The sequence below is a fragment of the Heloderma suspectum genome, chromosome W (assembly GCF_057233095.1).
Source record: "Heloderma suspectum isolate Gila_16-S chromosome W, 16-S_ref, whole genome shotgun sequence".
In the NCBI taxonomy this organism is placed as follows: domain Eukaryota; kingdom Metazoa; phylum Chordata; class Lepidosauria; order Squamata; family Helodermatidae; genus Heloderma; species Heloderma suspectum.
Genome location: NC_139475.1, coordinates 66,174,611 through 66,193,750, shown reverse-complemented (window position 1 = coordinate 66,193,750; position 19,140 = coordinate 66,174,611). Strand labels below are relative to the sequence as shown.

The 19,140-nt window shown below is 48.9% G+C and overlaps 1 protein-coding gene across 3 annotated transcripts in view; it reads right to left on the bottom strand.

Annotated features, from left to right (window-relative positions):
• LOC146334116 (zinc finger RNA-binding protein 2-like) overlaps window positions 1–19,140 on the bottom strand; it is a 55,218-nt gene extending 36,078 nt beyond the window's left edge. The window contains exons 1-2 of one of the 3 annotated variants that reach the window (XM_084825188.1): window positions 19,006–19,140; window positions 1,997–2,231 (exon numbers count right to left, since the gene is read on the bottom strand). In XM_084825188.1, coding sequence (XP_084681314.1) covers window positions 1,997–2,231; window positions 19,006–19,052 — 282 coding nt within the window. In that variant the 5' untranslated portion in view covers window positions 19,053–19,140. The remainder of the gene's footprint in view (window positions 1–1,996; window positions 2,232–19,005) is intronic. The other 2 variants (XM_084825189.1, XM_084825190.1) reach the window with 2 other exon arrangements.

Sequence of the window (19,140 nt, the reverse complement as noted above, 5' to 3'; positions counted from 1 at the left end):
GCCGGCAGCTTTATAGTTAATTAAGAAGCCCTTTCAAGCAGGCCAGTAATCTACAGTTTCACCTTGAAGCTGTTTTGCCCAGCTGGGTGATTTCAGCTCCTGAGTGATAAGTTTCTCTTCCCAAGGGAAGGAGAAGCCCCCCTTCTCCCTGTCAGCTCCTGAGCTTGGAGGGAGAAGAAACCTATAAAATCCAGGAAAGGAAAGGTTCCTCCTGTGCAAGCACCGAGTCATTGCTGACCCCTAGAGGGATGCCGCTTGCGCTGGCGTTTTCATGGAAGACTGTAGCGTGGTGGTTTGCCATTGCCTTCCCCAGTCGTGACTACCTTTCCCCCAGCAAGCTGGGTACTCATTTTACCGACCTCGGAAGGATGGAAGGCTGAGTCGACCCGAGCCGGCTACCCAAGACCTGGCTTCCGCTGGGATCGAACTCAGGTCGTGGGGAGAGTTTTGGTTGCAATACTGCCGCCTACCACTCTGCGCCACACGAGGCTCTTATAAAATCCAACCCACAGGCTTTGTTCTTTGGTCTCACTCCAAGGGGCAACAGTGCTGCCAGCCTGGAGAACTTTAGCCAGTCCTGGGGGAGCAACTTCTTGCCTGTCTTGCAGGCCCAGACAGACACTTCAGCTGGGGCAGCTTCATTGGCTGATGAGAGGTGTGAGCTTTCTCTGCATATTTATTCTGCATCTATTTTCTATCAACGAACCATCATCCATTTGTGCAAGTGGCTTCGTTTCATCTTGGTAATCCAAAAGCATCTAATTTGACTGGGACCTGACGGAATCAGGACCCCAGTTCAATACAGCGGGGGACTAGACAAAACCATGGAGAATAAAGCTATCAATGGCTACTACTCATGATGGTGATGTATTACCTCCAGTACTGGAGGCAATATGCCTCTTACTACCAGTTGCTGGGGGACACAAGCGGGGTGTGTGTGTAATTATACTCATGTCATGCTTGTGGGCTTCCCATTGGGGTATCTGGTTGGCCACTCTGGAACCAGAACGTTGGACCAGGGAGGCCTTTGGTCTGATTCAGCGCAGCTCTTATGTTCTTAAGCCTCTAAACCAAGGGTAAAGCCATCGATAGCTTTATTCTCCATGGTTTTGTCTAAAAGGTTGAAATTCCTCTCCTAAAGAAATTGTAATCAGCAAGGTTTATACATCCATATCTGATGGGCATGTCCTGTTGTGTCACAGTTTTGGAACATCCTATTCTCAGAAATGGCAAGCATCACACATCAGCATTGGCTCTACTAATATGGTGACATCTAAGGGCTTAATTGCGTTCATGCTGATGGCAGCCCAAAGAGTCATAGCTAAAAGCTGGAAAACTGAAGAACTTCTAACACTGAAATCTTGGTATAAGGAACTGTGGCAACAAGCCATGGCAGAAAAATGGACATACCAACTGTAACTAGCTGAAGGCAAAGTCAAAACATGCGAGTTTTATAAAATATGGCAAGATTTTACTTTATATACTAATCAGGGACATGCACAGCAGCATTTGTCAAAGCCTTTCCTCAGACTGTGAGTTTAACAGACTATAGTTCTTCACCATAACAGATTAAAGAAAAATTCCAAGCAGCCTATGGATTCCACCTGTACCTTGGTTTGTAAGGCAAAGGGAAAAATATACATATATGTTAAATGTACTATTCTCCGTCAATAACTAGATTTAAATCCAATGTGCTTCTTTTTTAAAATTATTATTTTCTTTTCTGTTGGTTTGTTTAATCTTGTTTTGGAAAACTAAAAATCTTTAAATACACACAGAAATTCCTCTCCTTAGACTTAGTTACTAGCAGTAAGTAACTGGGGGGGGGGGGGCTGTGCTTTTGGCTCCACCTCCTTTTACCTTTGGCCCTGCCCACCACTGGAATATGGCCCCCGAGAGGTTCTCTGAAACTGAATTCAGCCCTTGGACTGAAAGAGGATCCCCACCCCTGCCTTAAACAAACAAAGTGACCAACGTAGGGAACCTGGTCAGCTACCTGATAGTTCTGTGCGACAGCAGGTTGGGGGGCAAGCTCTGGTTGCTGTGTCCCATAACCATAGTCTTGCGTTGAGGGGGGCTGGTAGCCTCCGTAGCCAGCAGATGCCACTGGCCTGGCAGCCTGCACAGATGGGGTATAGGCAAGTGCTACAGTGTGGTCCACCCCCGGCATCTGCTGGACAGTGTAGCCTGCAGCTGTGGGAGGGTGGGAGTAAGCTGGAGCATGCTGGGCACTGAAAAAGAAGATGGAAGGAGGATTAAAAGAAAAAGGAGTAGACAAAATCAAATACAAAACAGCAAACATAAAAACAAGTAGGTAAAACATCAATGAAGTCAATGCAACCAATAAAAAACAAGCCAGTTGACCAGACTACAATATTTGCAGCAGCCACAACAGCTGGCTTATCAGGTCAAAGGCCTCTCTGAAGAAATACGCCTTTGCCGCCAGAAAGTCAAAGATGAGCTCACTGGGGAGAGCATTCCATAGCGTTTGGGGGGGGGGGGGCACCACTGAGAAAGCCCTCTCCCTCATTGCCATCCTCTGAACCTCCCTTGGAGGAGGCACTCTGAGGAGATCCACAGATGTTCATCACAGTGTATGGGTAAGTTCATACCAGGAGAGGCACTCTGTCAGGTATTCTGGTCCCCAGCCATGTAAGGCTTGATAAGTCAAAACCAGCACCTTGAATTGGGCTCAGAAATGTACAGGCAGCCAGCGCAAGCAGGCCAGAGTCAGTGTTACGTGCTCAGACCGTCTGGTCTCCGCTATTAATCTGGCCACCACATTTGCACAAGCTGCAACAGCCAAGCAGTCTTCAAGGACAGCCCCACATGGAGTGCACTGCGGTAATCCTACCTGAAAGTCACCAAAGCATAGACTACTGAAGCCAGGTTATCCCCGCCCAGAAAGGGGCGTAGCTGGGCTGCCAGCTGAAGCTGATAGAAGGCATTCTGTAACACTGAGGCCACCTGAGCCTCAAGTGACAATGATGGCTCCAGGAGAACACCCAAGCTATGAACCTCCTCCTTCATGAAGAGTGCAGCCCGATCCAGAACAGGCTGATGGTCCTAAACACCCTGTAAAATTCCTTGAATGATGCAGGGCTACTGCTGGATAAAAGCCTCATCTGGAATTTTCTCTTCTTTTTTTCCCCATGAGGAGCCGAAACGACCGAGAACAACTGTGAAGGTAGGCCTGACTAGGCCCTGTAAGTAGTTTCGTTCAGGCGAGGTGCCTAATGGAATTGAGAGAGTGTGTGTCTGACCATGAGAAGGTAATTGTAACTTGCTCATAAGCAGGATCTCCTATCCACCAAAGTAACTCATCCCTAAAGATTAGTAAGACTAATAATGATGCTGTACTGATAAGACTGTTGTTGTTGTTGTTGTTCAGTCATTAAGTCGCGTCCGACTCTTCGTGACCCCATGGCCCATAGCACGCCAGGCCTTCCTGTCCTCCGCTCTCTCCCGGAGCGTGCTCAAGTTCATATTCATTGCATCGGTGATGCTATCTAGCCATCTCATCCTCTGCCGTCCCCTTCTCCTTTTGCCTTCAGTCTTTCCCAGCATCAGGGTCTTTTCCAGAGAGTTTTCTCTTCGCATTAGGTGGCCAAAATAGTTGAGCTTCAGCTTCAGTCTCTGTCCTTCCAATGAGCACTCAGGGTTGATTTCCTTTAGGATGGACTGATTTGACCTCCTTGCAGCCCAGGGGACTCGTAAAAGTCTTCTCCAGCACCACAGTTCGAAAGCATCAATTCTTCGGCGCTCAGCCTTCCTTATAGTCCAGCTCTCACAGCCATACATTACTACTGGGAAAACCATAGCTTTGATTATACGGACCTTTGAGGGCAAGGTGATGTCTCTGCTTCTTACTATGCTGTCTAGGTTTGCCATAGTTTTAAGGCCCACTTGACTTCACTCTCGAGGATGTCCGGCTCAAGTTCAGTGACCGCACTATCATGGCTATCAAGGACATTAAGATCTTTCCTGTACAGTTCTTCTGTGTATTCTTTCCACCTCTTCTTAATCTCATCTGCTTCTATTAGGTCCCTGCCTTCTTTGTCCTTTATCATGCCCGTCTTTGCACAAAATGTTCGCTTGAGATCTCCGATTTTCTTGACGAGATCTCTAGTCTTTCCCATTCTGTTATTTTCCTCGATTTCTTTGCATTGTTCATTTAAGAAGGCCTTCTTGTCTCTCCTTGCTATTCTCTGGAACTCTGCATTCAGTTGGATAGATCTTCCCCTTTCTCCCTTGCTTTTTGCTTCCCTTCTTTCCTCAGCTACTTGTAAAGCCTCATCAGACAGCCACTTTGATTTCTTGCATTTCTTTTTCTTTGGGATGGATTTCGTTGCTGCCTCCTGAACAATGTTACGGACCTCCGTCCATAGTTCCTCAGGCACTCTGTCTATCAGGTCTAATCCCTGAAATCTATCCCTCACCTCCACTGTATATTCATAAGGGATATGATTTAGGTCATAGCTGAATGGTTTAGTGGTTTTCCCGACGTTCTTCAATTTCAGCCAAAATTTTGCAAGAAGCAGCTCATGATCTGAGCCACAGTCAGCTCCAGGTCTTGTTTTGACTGACTGTATGGAGCTTCTCCACCTTTGGCTGCAAAGGACATAATCTGATTTCGATATTGACCATCTGGTGATGTCCATGTGTACAGTCGCCTCTTGTGCTGCTGGAAAAGAGTGTTTGCTATGATCCGCATGTTCTCTTGGCAAAACTCTATTAGCTTTTGTCCTGCTTCATTTTGTACACCAAGGCCATGCTTGCCTGTTATCCCGGTGATTTCTTTGACTTCCTGCTTTAGCATTCCAATCCCCTATGATGAAGAGGACATCTTTTTCTGGTGTTAGTTCTAGAAGGTGTCGTAGGTCTTCATAGAACCGATCAACCTCAGCTTCTTCGGCCTCAGTGGTTGGGGCATAGACTTGAATTACTGTGATGTTGAATGGTTTGCCTTGGATTCGTACTGAGATCATTCTATCATTTTTAAGATTGTACCCCAGTACTGTTTTTCCACCCTTTTGTTGACTATGAGTGCTACTCCATTTCTTCTAAGGGATTCTTACCCACAGTAGTCGATATGATGGTCACCTGAATTAAATTCGCCCATGCCTGTCCATTTTAGTTCGCTGATTCCCAAGATGTCCATGTTCAATCTTGCCATCTCATGTTTGACCACCTCCAGCTTACCTTGTTTCATTGATCTGACATTCCAGGTTCCTAAACAATATTGTTCTTTACAGCATCGGATTTTCTTTTCACCACCAGACACATCCACAGCTGAGTGTCCTTTCGGCTTTGGCCCAGCCGCTTCACTCTTTCTGGCGCTGCTTGGAAATTCCCTCTGCTCTTCCCCAGAAGTATATTGGACACCTTCCGACCTGAGGGGTTCATCATCCGGCGTCATATCCTTTAGCCTTGTGATACATTCCACGGGGTTTTCTTGGCAAGAATACTGGAGTGGGTTGCCATTTCCTTCTCCAGTGGACCACATTTTGTCAGTACTCTCCGCCATGACCTGTCCGTCTTGGGTGGCCCTGCACGGCATAGCTTATGGCTTCACTGAATTACGCAAGCCCCTTTGCCACAACAAGGCAGTGATCTATGAAGGGGGATAAGACTGTTACTGAGTACTAACTGGTTTCTGAGCATGCATAGTGTGTTTTCTTTGTTCTTCAACTTTCAGTCTGTATAAATGCATCCTGTTTTCTTTTTTTGGTGAGACACAGTTTCGTCTGTCTCTCCCACAGATGGGCTTTAAAAAATTTCTGACTGCTCAACCTAACCTGCCTTGGATATTTCCTTAACAATTTGGTGCCGTGACTTGGATCCCAAATGCTGAGGAGAATCGAACTAACTTGGACCGCCACTCACTGAACATCCCAGATGCACACACCAAGGTAAGAGACCTTTCGAAACCTCTACATCTGGGACTCAGTGTGGGACTGCCCATGGGACGATTCTGCCTCGGCTGACGAGATACTGCCTTTAAAGAGATAGTCAGTAATTTAAGCACTTGGTAAGGCTGGAGGGCGGGGTACAGAGGTCCGTAGGACATGGCATCAGGTGAATGGGAGTTGCCTTGTGTGGACTGAGGAAAAGAACTGAACGAGAGTTGCCTGGTATGAATTGAGGTAAAAGGGAGCAGGGCAAATTATAGTCACTGGAGCCTTGTGAGAGTGAGTTTTCCTCCTTCCCTCCATGGTATGAGCCGGCCGGCAAGGCACGGACCTCCTGAATAAATCATTCCTGAATGAACGGAGGTGGCAGTGCGTGACCCGACCTTCCCTTCACTCCCTGCCGTGGTACGAGCTCCCTGGACCACGAGTGACTGACCGTGCCTCCGGTTCAGTGGGAGTCGGTGTCTGACCGTACCTCGGAATTTGGCAGCGCCCTTCCTTTCTCGCAACCTGTGGAGACCTCCTGATGGCTTTCCTGCGTGAATTGAGGGCGGGGTCGGATTCTTCCAAGAAATTCCGCAGCCCCAAAAGGGACGCCTTCAATGTACATGTACAGGAATTACGGGCCTAAGACTTGCAAGTTTGGGACCAATGGGACTTGACCCGTCCAAACAATGTCCCTTGGTTGGGACCTTTGATTTGGACAGAACTGCGCCTTTAAAGGGGGCCTGGGAGTCGGGGTCCAAGGTGGCACAGGGTCAATGGGAAGGCATTCTTGGATTGGTGTGCTGAGACGGCAAAAAGGTCAACTAAGTCCCGGGGAGCGGCGTCTTAACTGAAAGGCTAAGAGCACATCAGAAATACGTTCCAGCATTGCTGCCACTTTTCTGTAGCCAAGCTGAGCGTAAGACAACTAAGTGTCCCCACTGGCCTGGCCAGCCGATGGAAACACTTCACACCTCCCCCTCCTCCCCCGCACTTCTAAGAGAGCCCAGAGGTTTGCAACTTTTCTTTCTATTGACCAGAGAGACCTTCTGTGTGAGCTTGGTCGCACTGTCTTTGCTGCCTGACGGAGTACATTCAGATACTCCTGAGCCACTTCCCGGGTCTTGCGAAGCTGAATCTGCTTCCGCTGCTCCAAAACAAGCGCTGGGCTAAAACAACTTGGGCTTCCCGATTATTCCGTTCACTCTCCTCTGTTATGAGAAAAAACGACTCTTGTGCTCGTAGTGTGCTTACCTAAAAACAGAGATAAGAACCGACCAGTAACACATTACGGTACTTTCCCTGATGCTGCAGCCGCTGCCCTCCTTGTTCCAGCCTCCGAAAATACTGTGTTACGTTCCCCCTTAACTCCTTGTGTACCTCGCCCAGTGGCAGCTCTTCCACTTAAAGCAAAGGCTCAGCACCTATCTCAGTCACGCCTCTCCAGGTATGACATTTTGCGTCTCTCTCGCAGTCATGTTACAGTGCAGCGTTGCTCCACTCTAAATCCTGCTTCTTTGCTGCCTGATGCTTCTGAAAGTATCCCTTACGATTGTTTGGAGGTGGCTGAGCACCTAGCAAAGCCACGTCCAGACTTGTCAGAAGAGCCGCTGACTAAGGTAGATGGTGTGTACTTTGTGGAAGCGTCCTGTCAAAGGAACGCTGAAGAGAGATGCTGTCTGCGCTCCCCGTCTTGTAACAGAACAAAACTCTTTTGCCTAACTGTGCTTCTGCTCAAGTGGCAAGACTTCTCGCCCTCGCTAGGGCTGCTGCCTCATGCCTTTCAGCAATAAACGAGTCTCCCATGGCAACTGTTGAAGGTGATGCACAGCTCCGAAATCAGGCCCAGATGTTGAAAAAGAGGAGCGGAGACTGGCTGCTTGTCCTCAGTACACTGACCATTTGTGGTGCTCCGCGGACGGCCGCCCGGTAGCGCCCATGGTCCTTCTTCCCCGCCTTGCAGTAGCAGATAAGAAGGGCAGAGTCGACTTGAGTCAGCCCCCTCAGGGGTGAAGGTGCCACAAAGATCTAGATCAAGCAAGTCGCATGAATGTGAATAATGTGTCTGATGTACTCGGTAACTTCGATTTTGCTTCTGCTTTTAGAGAAAATGTCTTTATATCCGTATTTGTGCCTATCGTTCCTGCCATGTGCGAGTGGGAGCTTTTTACTCCTCTAAGGGCGCAATCCTATTGGGATAGGCGGCCACCTCCAAACTTCAGCCACCCTGCATTCATGGCTAGACAGCCGATTTCAGCTGTCTAGCCATGGGAAGGCGGAGGGGGCAGGGGAGACACCAGCCGACACATAAGAAGTGTCGGAACAGCGCTTGCGCCCACCCCGCCCCCAGGAACGCTCCGTTTTCACTGCTCCATGCCCCTCGAGCGCGGAGGAGGTGGAGGTGGAAATCTTGCCCCCCTGTAGTCGTTCAAAGAGCTCTGGAATAAGGGGCAGGAGGTACTGGTTCTTGACAGTGACTTCATTTAACTTCCAGTAGTCAATGCAGGGACGTAACACCCCCCCATCCTTCTTTTTCGCAAAGAAGATTGGGACTCCAGCTAGGGAAGTTGAAGGCCATATAAACCCCCTAGCCAGGTTATCTTGGAGGTATTCCTGCAGAGCTTCTAATTCGGGGGCTGCAAGCCAGTATATCTGCCCAAATGGAATCTCCACACCTGGTTGCAGATCGATGGGACAGTCGTAGGGCCAATGTGGAGGCAGGGTCTCAGCCCCCTTCTTCTCAAAAATGTCCACAAGGTCTTGGTACTGAGCTGGGAGGGTGACTGGATCTTGGGGCAGGGGTTCCCCCACAGTGGTACCATGGAACATGGGTGGAGGTGCACCCAGGGCTTGTAGATTCCCTGCTCTCATACTCGGTGGGGACAGAAGCGCTGACTGGAAGCAGATCGCCTGGCAATGGGAGACTCGAACTTGAGGGCCTGCTGGCTCCAGGAAATGGTGCGGTCGTGGTTAACCATGGAATCCCCCAAACTACTGGATAATGTGGGGTCCTGATGAGGTCGCAAGTTAACAGTTCCTGATGACCAGGAGTGGCCAGCATCACCAAGGGGCACGTCTCATGCGTGACAGGCCCAGATGACAGGGGTGAGCCATCGAGTCCCTCCACTGGTACAGGAGTGGGCTTGGCTTGACAAGGGATATGGAAATCCTTCGCAAAGGACAAGTCCATGAAGTTGGAGGAGGCCCCAGAGACTACCATGGCCTCTACTTGGATAAGCCTGCCTTGCGGGAGAAGCTGGAACGGAATCAAAAAATGGGGGTTGGAAGTAGGGGACCCCAATAGACTTCCCCCTACTGCTGCTGGGGCGGGCTGATTTCCCTGGTGCCGGACTTTAGCAGGGCAGGCATAATGCACTGCAATGGAAAGAACACCTCTGATAGCGCCCAATAATAGTCTTCAGACACATGTAGGAAGAAAGCCAGACTATGAAGCACATGGTCTTCCATGTCTATATACTAATGCCCAGAGTATGGGAAACAAACAGAACAAACTTGAACTCTTCATACAGGAGGGAAATTATGACCTGATAGGTATAACTGAGACTTGGTGGGATGACTCTCATGACTGGAATACAGCAATGGAAGGATATCACTTGTTCAGAAAGAACAGGAGGAACAGAAAGGGAGGTGGGGTTGCACCGTATGTGAAAAATACATATCTTTGCACAGAAATACAGGAGGATGAGCTTGGTAGCCCCATCAAGAGCATCTGGATCAAAATAAATGGAGCAAAGAATAAACAGAACATGGTGGTCAGAGTCTACTACCGGCCACCTAACCAAGGAGAAGACGAGGATGAAACTTTTGAAAAGCAAATAGCCAATGTTTTAAGGAAGCATGATGTAGTAGTAATGGGGGACTTCAATTTCCCCGATATTTGTTGGGAGACAAATTCTGCAAAACACGCCCCTCCAGGAAATTCCTGACTTGTGTGGTGGATAACTTCCTCCTACAGAAAGTAGAGGAAGGAACTAGAGGATCGGCTATCCTTGACTTGATCCTAACCAACAGAGATGACTTAGTAGATAAAGTAGCAGTTACAGGAACTCTGGGGGAAAGCAACCATGTTGCACTTGAGTTCTTGGTTCTAAGGGAAGCAAAAGCCGAGTGTAGTCAAACGCGTACCCTGGATTTTAGGAAAGCTGATTTTCATAAACTCTGAACAATGATCAGTAGGGTCCCATGGCAAGCGACGCTAAGGAGAAACGGAGTCCAAGATGGGTGGGAGCTTCTAAAAAAGGAAATTCTCAAGGCACAATCACAAACAATTCCAAGAAGAAGAAAAGGTGGAAGATAACAGAAGAAGCCAATGTGGCTTCACAAAAAGCTTAGGGATGACCTGAAAACAAAAAAGGACACATATAGGAAGTGGAAAGAAGGCCAAGTAACAAAGGAAGAGTACAGGCAGGTAGCACAGAATTGCAGGGATGGCATCAGGAAGGCTAAAGCTGAGAACAAGCTGAGGTTAGCAAGAGATGCTAAAAACAACAAAAAGGCTCTCTTCAGCTACGTGCATAGTAAAAGGCAGAGGAAAGAAATGGTGGTTCAGCTATTAAATAAGGATGGCAACATGATAACAGAGGACAAAGAAAAGGCAGAGGTGCTCAATTCCTACTTTGGCTCAGTCTTCTCCCAAAAGAGGGTCTATGACCCCCCTGGCAAAGGCGAAGTGCAGGCTGAAGGGGCAGGATTGCAGCTTGAGATCGATAGGCATGTGGTCAAGGAACACCTAATGACTTTGAATGAGTTCCAATCTCCAGAGCCAGATGAACTGCATCCTAGAGTAATGAAGGAACTGGCAGAAGAACTCTCAGAACCGCTGTATATTCTCTTTGAGAAATCATTAGGGACGGGGGAAGTGCCCGATGACTGGAGGAGGGCTAATGTTGTCCCTATCTTCAAAAAGGGTAAAAAGGAGGAACCTGGGAACTACAGACCAGTCAGTCTGACATCAATCCCTGGGAAAATTCTGGAGCAGATGACAAAGCAATCAGTCTGTAAGCACCTTGACAACAATGCCGTGATTACTCGAAGCCAACATGGATTTGTGAAAAACAAGTCCTGCCAGACAAATCTGATCTCATTTTTTGATCAAGTAACCTCCCTTGTAGACCGTGGGAATGCTGTAGACATCATATACCTCGACTTCAGCAAAACTTTCGACAAAGTGCCCCGTGATATCCTGATGAGCAAACTAGCTCAAAGTGGGCTAGACGAAACAACGTTCCGGTGGATCCACAGTTGGCTACAGAATCGGACTCAAAGAGTGCTTATCAATGGGACCTTCTCAAACTGGGGAGAGGGAACGAGCGGGGTACCGCAGGGCTCAGTCCTGGGCCCAGTGCTCTTCCACATTTTTATTAATGACTTGGAGGAGGAGGTGCATGGAATGCTGATCACATTTGCAGATGACACAAAATGGGGCAGGACAGCTAATACTTTGGAAGACAGAAACAAAATTCAAAGTGATCTGGATACACTGGAGCGCTGGGCAGAAAACAACAGAATGACATTGAATAGGGAGAAATGCCAAGTTCTGCACCTAGGAAAAAGAAACCAAATGCACGGTTACAAGATGGGGGATACGTGGCTCAACAACACTACAAGCGAGAAGGATCTTGGAATTGTTGTCAATCACAAGCTGAATATCAGCCAACAGTGTGATGTGGCTGCAAAAAAGGCCAATGCTCTTTTGGGCTGCATTAATAGAAGCATAGCCTCCAAATCCCAGGAAGTACTAGTTCCCCTCTACTCAGCACTGGTTAGGCCTCATCTGGAGTATTGTGTCCAGTTCTGGGCACCACACTTTAAGAAGGATGCAGACAAACTGGAGAGGGTTCAGAGGAAGGCAACAAAGATGATCAGGGGACTGGAAACAAAGCCCTATGAAGAGAGACTGAAAGAACTGGGCATGTTGAGCCTTGAGAAGAGAAGACTGAGGGGAGATATGATAGCGCTCTTCAAAGACTTGAAAGGTTGTCCCAGAGAGGAAGGCCAGGATCTCTTCTCGATCATCCCAGAGTGCAGGACACGGAATAATGGGCTCAAGCTGCAAGAAGCCGGATTCCGGCTGAACATCAGGAAAAACTTCCTGACTGTTAGAGCAATACGACAATGGAACCCATGACCTAGGGAGGCGGTGGGTTCCCCCACACTGGAGGCGTTCAAGACGAGGCTGGAGAGCCATCTGTCGGGGATGCTCTGACTTGGATTCCTGCATTGAGCAGGGGGTTGGACTCGATGGCCTTGTGGGCCCCTTCCAGCCCTACTATTCTATGATTCTATGCCCCCACTGGCCACAGTAGAGGCAAAGATCCAGGGCTCACTGCTGCCGCTTCTTAGTATCCATCAACTGGCGCCGGGATCCATCCACCTGCATGGGTTCTGTTTGGGGGGCAGTGTCTTGGGTCCCCGACCCAAACCGGGGAAGTTCTGCCAGGACTCATCCATCATGTCATTCCACATCCCTTTCCTTTAGGCAATTGTCGATGTTGACACAGAGGGTGATGAATGCTGGCAGCGTAGCAGGAGGGTCTACTCGGGCCAGCTCATCCTTGATGGTAGAGTTCAGGCAGAGACGAAAATGGAACCACTGGGCCGCCTCATTCCACAGCGTGTCAGCTGCCAAGCAATGGAACTCGGCAGCATACTCAGCAACCATCCGGCGACCCTGCTTTAGGGTCTGGAGGGCCAGCTCTGCTGTGTGGGCCCAGTTTATATCTCCAAACATGCCTGCACAAAGTCAGTCAGGTTCCCCAACCAAGGGTCATCGGCCTCCAGCAACGGATCTGCCCATGCCAGAGCAGCCCCTGAAAATAGGCTCACCATCAGATACACCTGGCTGCGCTGCATAGGGTAGGCCTCTGGGCACATCTGGAACAACAGCTGACATTGATTAATGAAACCCTGCAGATTCTTCCATTTACCACTGAAGTGTTCAGGCAGGGGAGTGGCTGGGGCTTGATGGGGAAGGGGTGCTGGGGGCGGGGCTGCAGGAGCCACATGGAAGGCATGGACCTTGGCTTGCAATTATGAGACCTGGGCCTGCAGAGTTTGCAGGATGTTTGTCAGATCCACCTCCATTCTAAACCCTGGTCAGGGAGTAGGTTTGGCCACAGCAAACTGTCAGGTCCAAGGCGTGGGTGGCAGGTGTCCTGGGCGAGAAGCCTGAGACCAGGAGGGATGGAGAGAGCTTCAGCTATTGGGCAGCACAGAAATGAATGAATGAATGAATGAATGAATGAATGAATGGAGGTGGGCAGAGAGCAGAGGTTCCCTGGGCAAGGGTCAGACCCAAACAAGGTGTGGCAGGGGCAGAGGCGAAAGCAGAGTCCAAGCAGGCAGGGGTCAAGAACTGGCCAGGCATAGCAAAGATCAGGAATGAGCAACTGGACCACGATGCTGTGATCACAATGACTCGTGTTGCTGTGGCAAGGTTTGAGAGGAAGCAGCAGCTCTTCATAGGGCTCCCTGAGGCTCCCAGCTGGTCTGCATTCAAGGACCTAGGAGCACCTGCAGGGCCAGGGCCTAACCCTGCAAATACTGTGAGCCAGGCTGCCTTCTATGTCTGGCCCCCAGGTTTATTTCCACCAGCACCAGTCCTCACACAACTAGGATTAAGGGGAAAGGGTGTCACATCAGAAACCAGAGTGTTATGCCCCAGCACCTTGCCGTATAAGGCTGTCACCCAATTAAAACAATCATGGGAAGTAATCAAATGTATTTGCATAGGAAAAAAGCAGCCGTTTCAAAGAAACGAAGCATGTTTGTACGCTGCTGCAACAGGCACCTCCGTCTTGGATGGACAGGAAGGGTGAAGGACTCTTCTGAACAGATCTTGACCCTTGTAGCTTTTAGCACTCCCTCTAATAGTGAACTCAGGTGGTGCGTGCCAACAAGACGGCATCCAAAACAGGCCCACTGAGGAACAAGAGGGAGGTATCTGCATGCTCAGGGGAACCCCAAGGTTTCCAGAAGTACAAAAAACATATTGCAGGGGAAACCTATGGGAGGAGCAACAACAACAACAACAAAAGGCTACCAAAACAGCCCAGTCATAACCAGGCATGATCAGTGGCCACATTTTGCTTTCTGTTGATGGGAGAAACCTGGAATGGAATGGGGTGTCCTGGAATAGGGCGTGGCTGGCTAGTTGGAAACCAATATGGGGGACAACCATTCTAATCCTGGACTACTTTGCAGGGGTGTTGTAAGCAGGGCTGACTTAATGTCAGCACAGCAATTTGCGGTGCGCTATATATGATTAGTCTTCCTGTAGCAACGAAGACTGTGACCTGGGAAACTGCTGGCCTAAATCTCCCATAAATAAATTAAAAGTGAACATCAGAAGCTGCTTTCTATCAAATGTAACCATTGGTCCATCTAGCTTGGTATTGCTTACACTGACTTGCACCTGCTCTCGAGGGCTTCAGATGGGGTCTTTCCCAACCCTACCTGGAAATGCCAGACACTGAACCTAGGATGTTCAGAGTGAAAAGCAGGTGCTCTGCCACTAAGCTATGGCCCTTCCTCTAAAGCTAAAGATTATAGTGCTAATGGTCTTGAATAAGAATGATTTAACTATGAATCCAGGAAGTTGCCTTACAGCAAGTCTGACCAGTCATCCATCTAGCTCAGAATTTTCTGCACTTACAGCAGCTGCCCGGAGTTTCGGACAGGGGCCTTTCCCAGTCCTGCCTAGAGATGCCAGGGACCGAACCTGGGATGGTCTGCATGCAAAGCAAGGGTTCTCCCACTGAGCTATGGCCCCTTTCCTGGCCTATCTCAAAGCATTACGGAAAGGATTACAAGGTAACATATGCAAAGCCCTTTGAACCCCTGAAATACACGATGTATAATTATCCATTCTCTCCCCATCGGCAATGCAGGGAATAATTGCAATAACACAACATTACGTGCAAGTGAAAGGATGTCATATTCTTCCCCCATTTACCTTGCTTCCGTTTCCCCCCCGTTTCTCTGTCATCTCTCTTGTGTTGCTTTCTAGATTGTAAACTCCTCCAGGCAGGGACCTCTCCCCTTATCATTATAATTATTCATGAAATAGCAACAAGGATTACTGCTCAACCTCACAGGGCATTTGGAAGGACGGCTGAGATGGCGACACGCTTTGAACGCTTGGCAAAATGAGATTAAAAGAAATAAACAAATGTGACTGTCTGTTCTCTCAGCCCCAGGCTTCCAACACACACAGTTCCCTTCTACTTCCAGCCACTTGGAATGTATTGGTAAAGAAAAGCAGAGAAGTTGCAAAATAAAATAAAAATAAAATGCAATCTGGTGGGTGATTATAATACTGCCTTACCTTGAAGGATTTCTTGTAAGGATTGTCGAAATAATGAATATGAAGGACTCTGAAATGGGCTAGACAACAAACATCATTTCCTCTCTGAGCGCCCCTGCCTTCCAATCCTGCCATATTGGGGGGAGGGGTGTTAATGATCATTATAATACTGGCTTACCTCACAAGGCTGTTGCCCAGATGGCTGAAATAATGCATGCCTTCAAAAACTTTAAATGATCATTCTCCCCTGCCATATGGGGGAGAGGGGAGAATGATCATTGTAATACTGTCCTACCTGGCAGGGCTGTTATGAGGAGGGTTGGCATAATGATCACAATGCATTTTCAACACTTGAAATGGGCTAGAGATGAGGAAATGTTCTCTCAGGCCCACACTTCCAATATGGGGGAGGGAATTATTACTAGCCTACCTCACAGGGTTGTTGCAAGGACAGGTGAAATAAGACATGTTAAGCAGACTGGAATAGACTATTTGAGTATTTGTTTTCTCCCCACCACCTTCTCCATCTGTCATATTGGAGTGGAAAAAAAATAATCATTATAAAATTGGCCTACCTAGCAGGACTGTGGTAAAGGAGGGCTGAGATAATTCACAGCCAAGTGTTCTGAAATGCTCTAGAGATTATTTGTTCTCATAGAATCATAGAATAGTAGGGTTGGAAGGGGCCTACAAGACCATCGCGTCCAACCCCTAACTCAGTGCAGGAATCCAAGTCAAAGCATCCCTGACAGATGGCTGTCCAGCCTCGTCTTGAACGCCTCCAGTGTGGGAGAGCCCACCACCTCCCTACGTCATGGGTTCCCTTGTCGCATTGCTCTAACAGGCAGGAAGGTTTTCCTGATGTTCAGCTGGAATCTGGCTTCCTGTCACTTGAGCCCATTCTTCCATGTCCTGCACTCTGGGATGATCGAGAAGAGATCCTGGCCTTCCTCTCCGTGACAACCTTTCACGTACTTCAAGACCGCTATCACGTCTCCCCTCAGTCTTCTCAAGGCTAAACATGCCCAGTTCTTTCAGTCTCTCCTCATAGGCCTTTGCTTCCAGTCCCCTGATCACCTTCATTACCCTCCTCTGAACCCTCTCCAGTTTGTCTGCATCCTTCTTAGTGTGTGGTGCCCAGAACTGGACACAGTACTCCAGATGAGGCCTAACCAGTGCTGAGTAGAGGGGAACTAGTACAACATCATGCTGGGGGGGGGGGGGGGGATATTGGGAGTTGTGGTTTGACATAGCTGGAGGGCCTCAGGATAATTGGCTCAACCAATTGGGTGCCTTCCAAATGTAATGGACTATGGGTCCCATCTTCCCCCAGCCAGCATGACAGGAGCTGTAGTCCAATGCACCTGGAGAGCTGCCCAGTGGATGATGGAAGCTGTAGTCTGTTGCATTTGGAGGGCACCCAATTGGCTAGAGTCATTGATCTGTCCTGAGTCCCTCCAGGTGAGAGCTGGGCTAGGGCTGGAAGAATTCAGCAGGCATTGTCTGCTTCTGCCATTCTCACAACAGCCCTGCCAGGTAGGTTGGGGTTATGAATGTCATGTTTTCCCAGCCCTCTCTGTTTCCCTGCCCATGGCAGGGGAAGGGAGAATGGGGACAAATAGCCATCTATAGGCCATTTGCCTGTTTTATCTTGGTTCTTCTCACAACAGCCCTGTCAGGTTGGCTAGCATTACAACTGCCAAATAGAAAGCCAGTGTGGTGTGCCAGTTAGAGTATTGGACTGGGATGATCTGGGGTCTAGTCCCTCTGTGGCAATGAAGCTCACTGGGTGACTTTGGACCAGTTACTGTCAGCCTAACCTATCTCACAGGATTGTCGTGAGGATAACACGGAGAGGAGGAGGAGGATTGTGTATGCCTTCTTGGGGGAAAAAGGCAGGATATATGTAATAATAAATAAATAGAATATTTTTCCTCTCTGCAAGTGTGGCAGGTGAAAGCGGGGCTGAGATAACTAGCTAAAAGTGGGCAACTAGCTAAAAGTGGGCTAGATAAAACAACTATCAGGTGGATCCACAGCTGGCTACAGAATGGGACTCAGAGTGCTTATCAATGGGATCTTCTCAAAATGGGGAGAGGGAACAAGCAGGGTCATAGAATCACAGAATAGTAGGGTTGGAAGGGGCCTACAAGACCATCGAGTCCAACCCCCTGCTCAATGCAGGAATCCAAGTCAGAGCATCCCTGACAGGTGGCTGTCCAGCCTCATCTTGAATGCCTCCAGTGTGGGACAGCCCACCACCTCCCTACATCATGGGTTCCGTTGTCGTATTGCTCCAACAGTCAGGACATTTTTCCTGATGTTCAGCTGGAATCTGGCTTCCTGTAACTTGAGCCCATTCTTCCGTGTCCTGCACTCTGGGATGATCAAGAAGAGATCCTGGCCTTCTTCTCTGTGAAAACCTTTCAAGTCCTTGAAGAGCGCTATCCTGTCTCCCCTCAGTCTTCTCTTCTCAAGGATAAACATGCCCAGTTCTTTCAGTCTCTCTTCATAGGGCTTTGTTTCCAGTCCTCTGATCATCTTTGTTGCCCTCCTCTGAACCCTCTCCAGCTTGTCTGCATCCTTCTTAAAGTGTGGTGCCCAGAACTGGACACAGTACTCCAGATGAGGCCTAACCAGTGTTGAGTAGAGAGGAACTAGTACTTCCTGGGATTTGGAAGCTATGCTTCTATGAATGCAGCCCCAAACAGCATTTACTATTTTTGCAGCCACATCACATTGTTGGCTCATATTCAGCTTGTGATCGACAACAATTCCCAGATCCTTCTCGCTTGTAGTGTTGTTGAGCCACGTATCCCCCATCTTGTAACTGTGCATTTGGTTTCTTTATCCTAGGTGCAGAACTTGGCATTTCTCTCTATTAAATGTCATTCTGTTGTTTTCTGCCCAGCGCTCCAGTCTATCAAGATCACTTCGAATTTTGTTTGTATTAACTATCCCGCCCCATTTTGTGTCATCTGCAAATGTGATCAGCATTCCCTGCACCTCCTCCTCCAAGTCATTAATAAAAATGTTGAAGAGCACTGGGCCCAGGATTGAGCTGGGCAGTACCCCGCTCGTTATCTCCCCCCAGTTTGAGAAGATCCCATTGAATCTTCAGGGTACCGCAGGGCTCAGTCCTGGGCCCAGTGCTCTTCAACATTTTTATTAATGACTTGGAGGAGGAGGTGCAGGGAACACTGGTCAGATTTGCAGATGACACCAAATTGGGTGGGATAGTTAATACAAACAAAATTCGAAGTGATCTTGATAGGCCAGGCAGCTCTCCAGGTGCATTGGCCTACAGCTCCCATCATACTGGCTGGCCATTACATTAGGAGGGCACCCAACTGGTTGAGCCAATTATCTTAAGGCCCTCCAGCTGTGTCAAAGTACAATTCCATTATCCTCCACCCAGCATGATAGCGATAGCCCAACACACCTGCAGAGTTGCCTGGGTGCGTTAGCCCTACTATTCTATGATTCTATGACCCTACTCGTTACCTCTCTCCAGTTTGAGAACATCCCATTGAATAAAGAGCACCAGGTTGGGGGAGGCCGATCTATCCTCTCACCAACCAGCCAACCCCACACAAAAAAAGAACCACCCTTTCCAGCAGCTGACAAAATCGGCCCACCTGGCAGGGTTGTTGTGAAGGGCGGCTGAGAAAATAACGGATCGGGAAGGCTGTGGGAGCCTCCCCTACGCGGGCAGGACCGTGGCGGCGAAGGCGGGGCACCTTCCCTCAACGCCGCCACAGGGCGACTCCGCCCCCCACGTACCTGTATTGGGGCCCGGCGGAGAACCCGTAGTAGTTGCTAGCCGCCATCTTGGCGTCTTCCCAGGGCGGCTGGGTAGGTGAGGGAAGTAGGGGAAACGGACCGCGCGCGGAGCACGCCGGGAAACACGCAACGCAC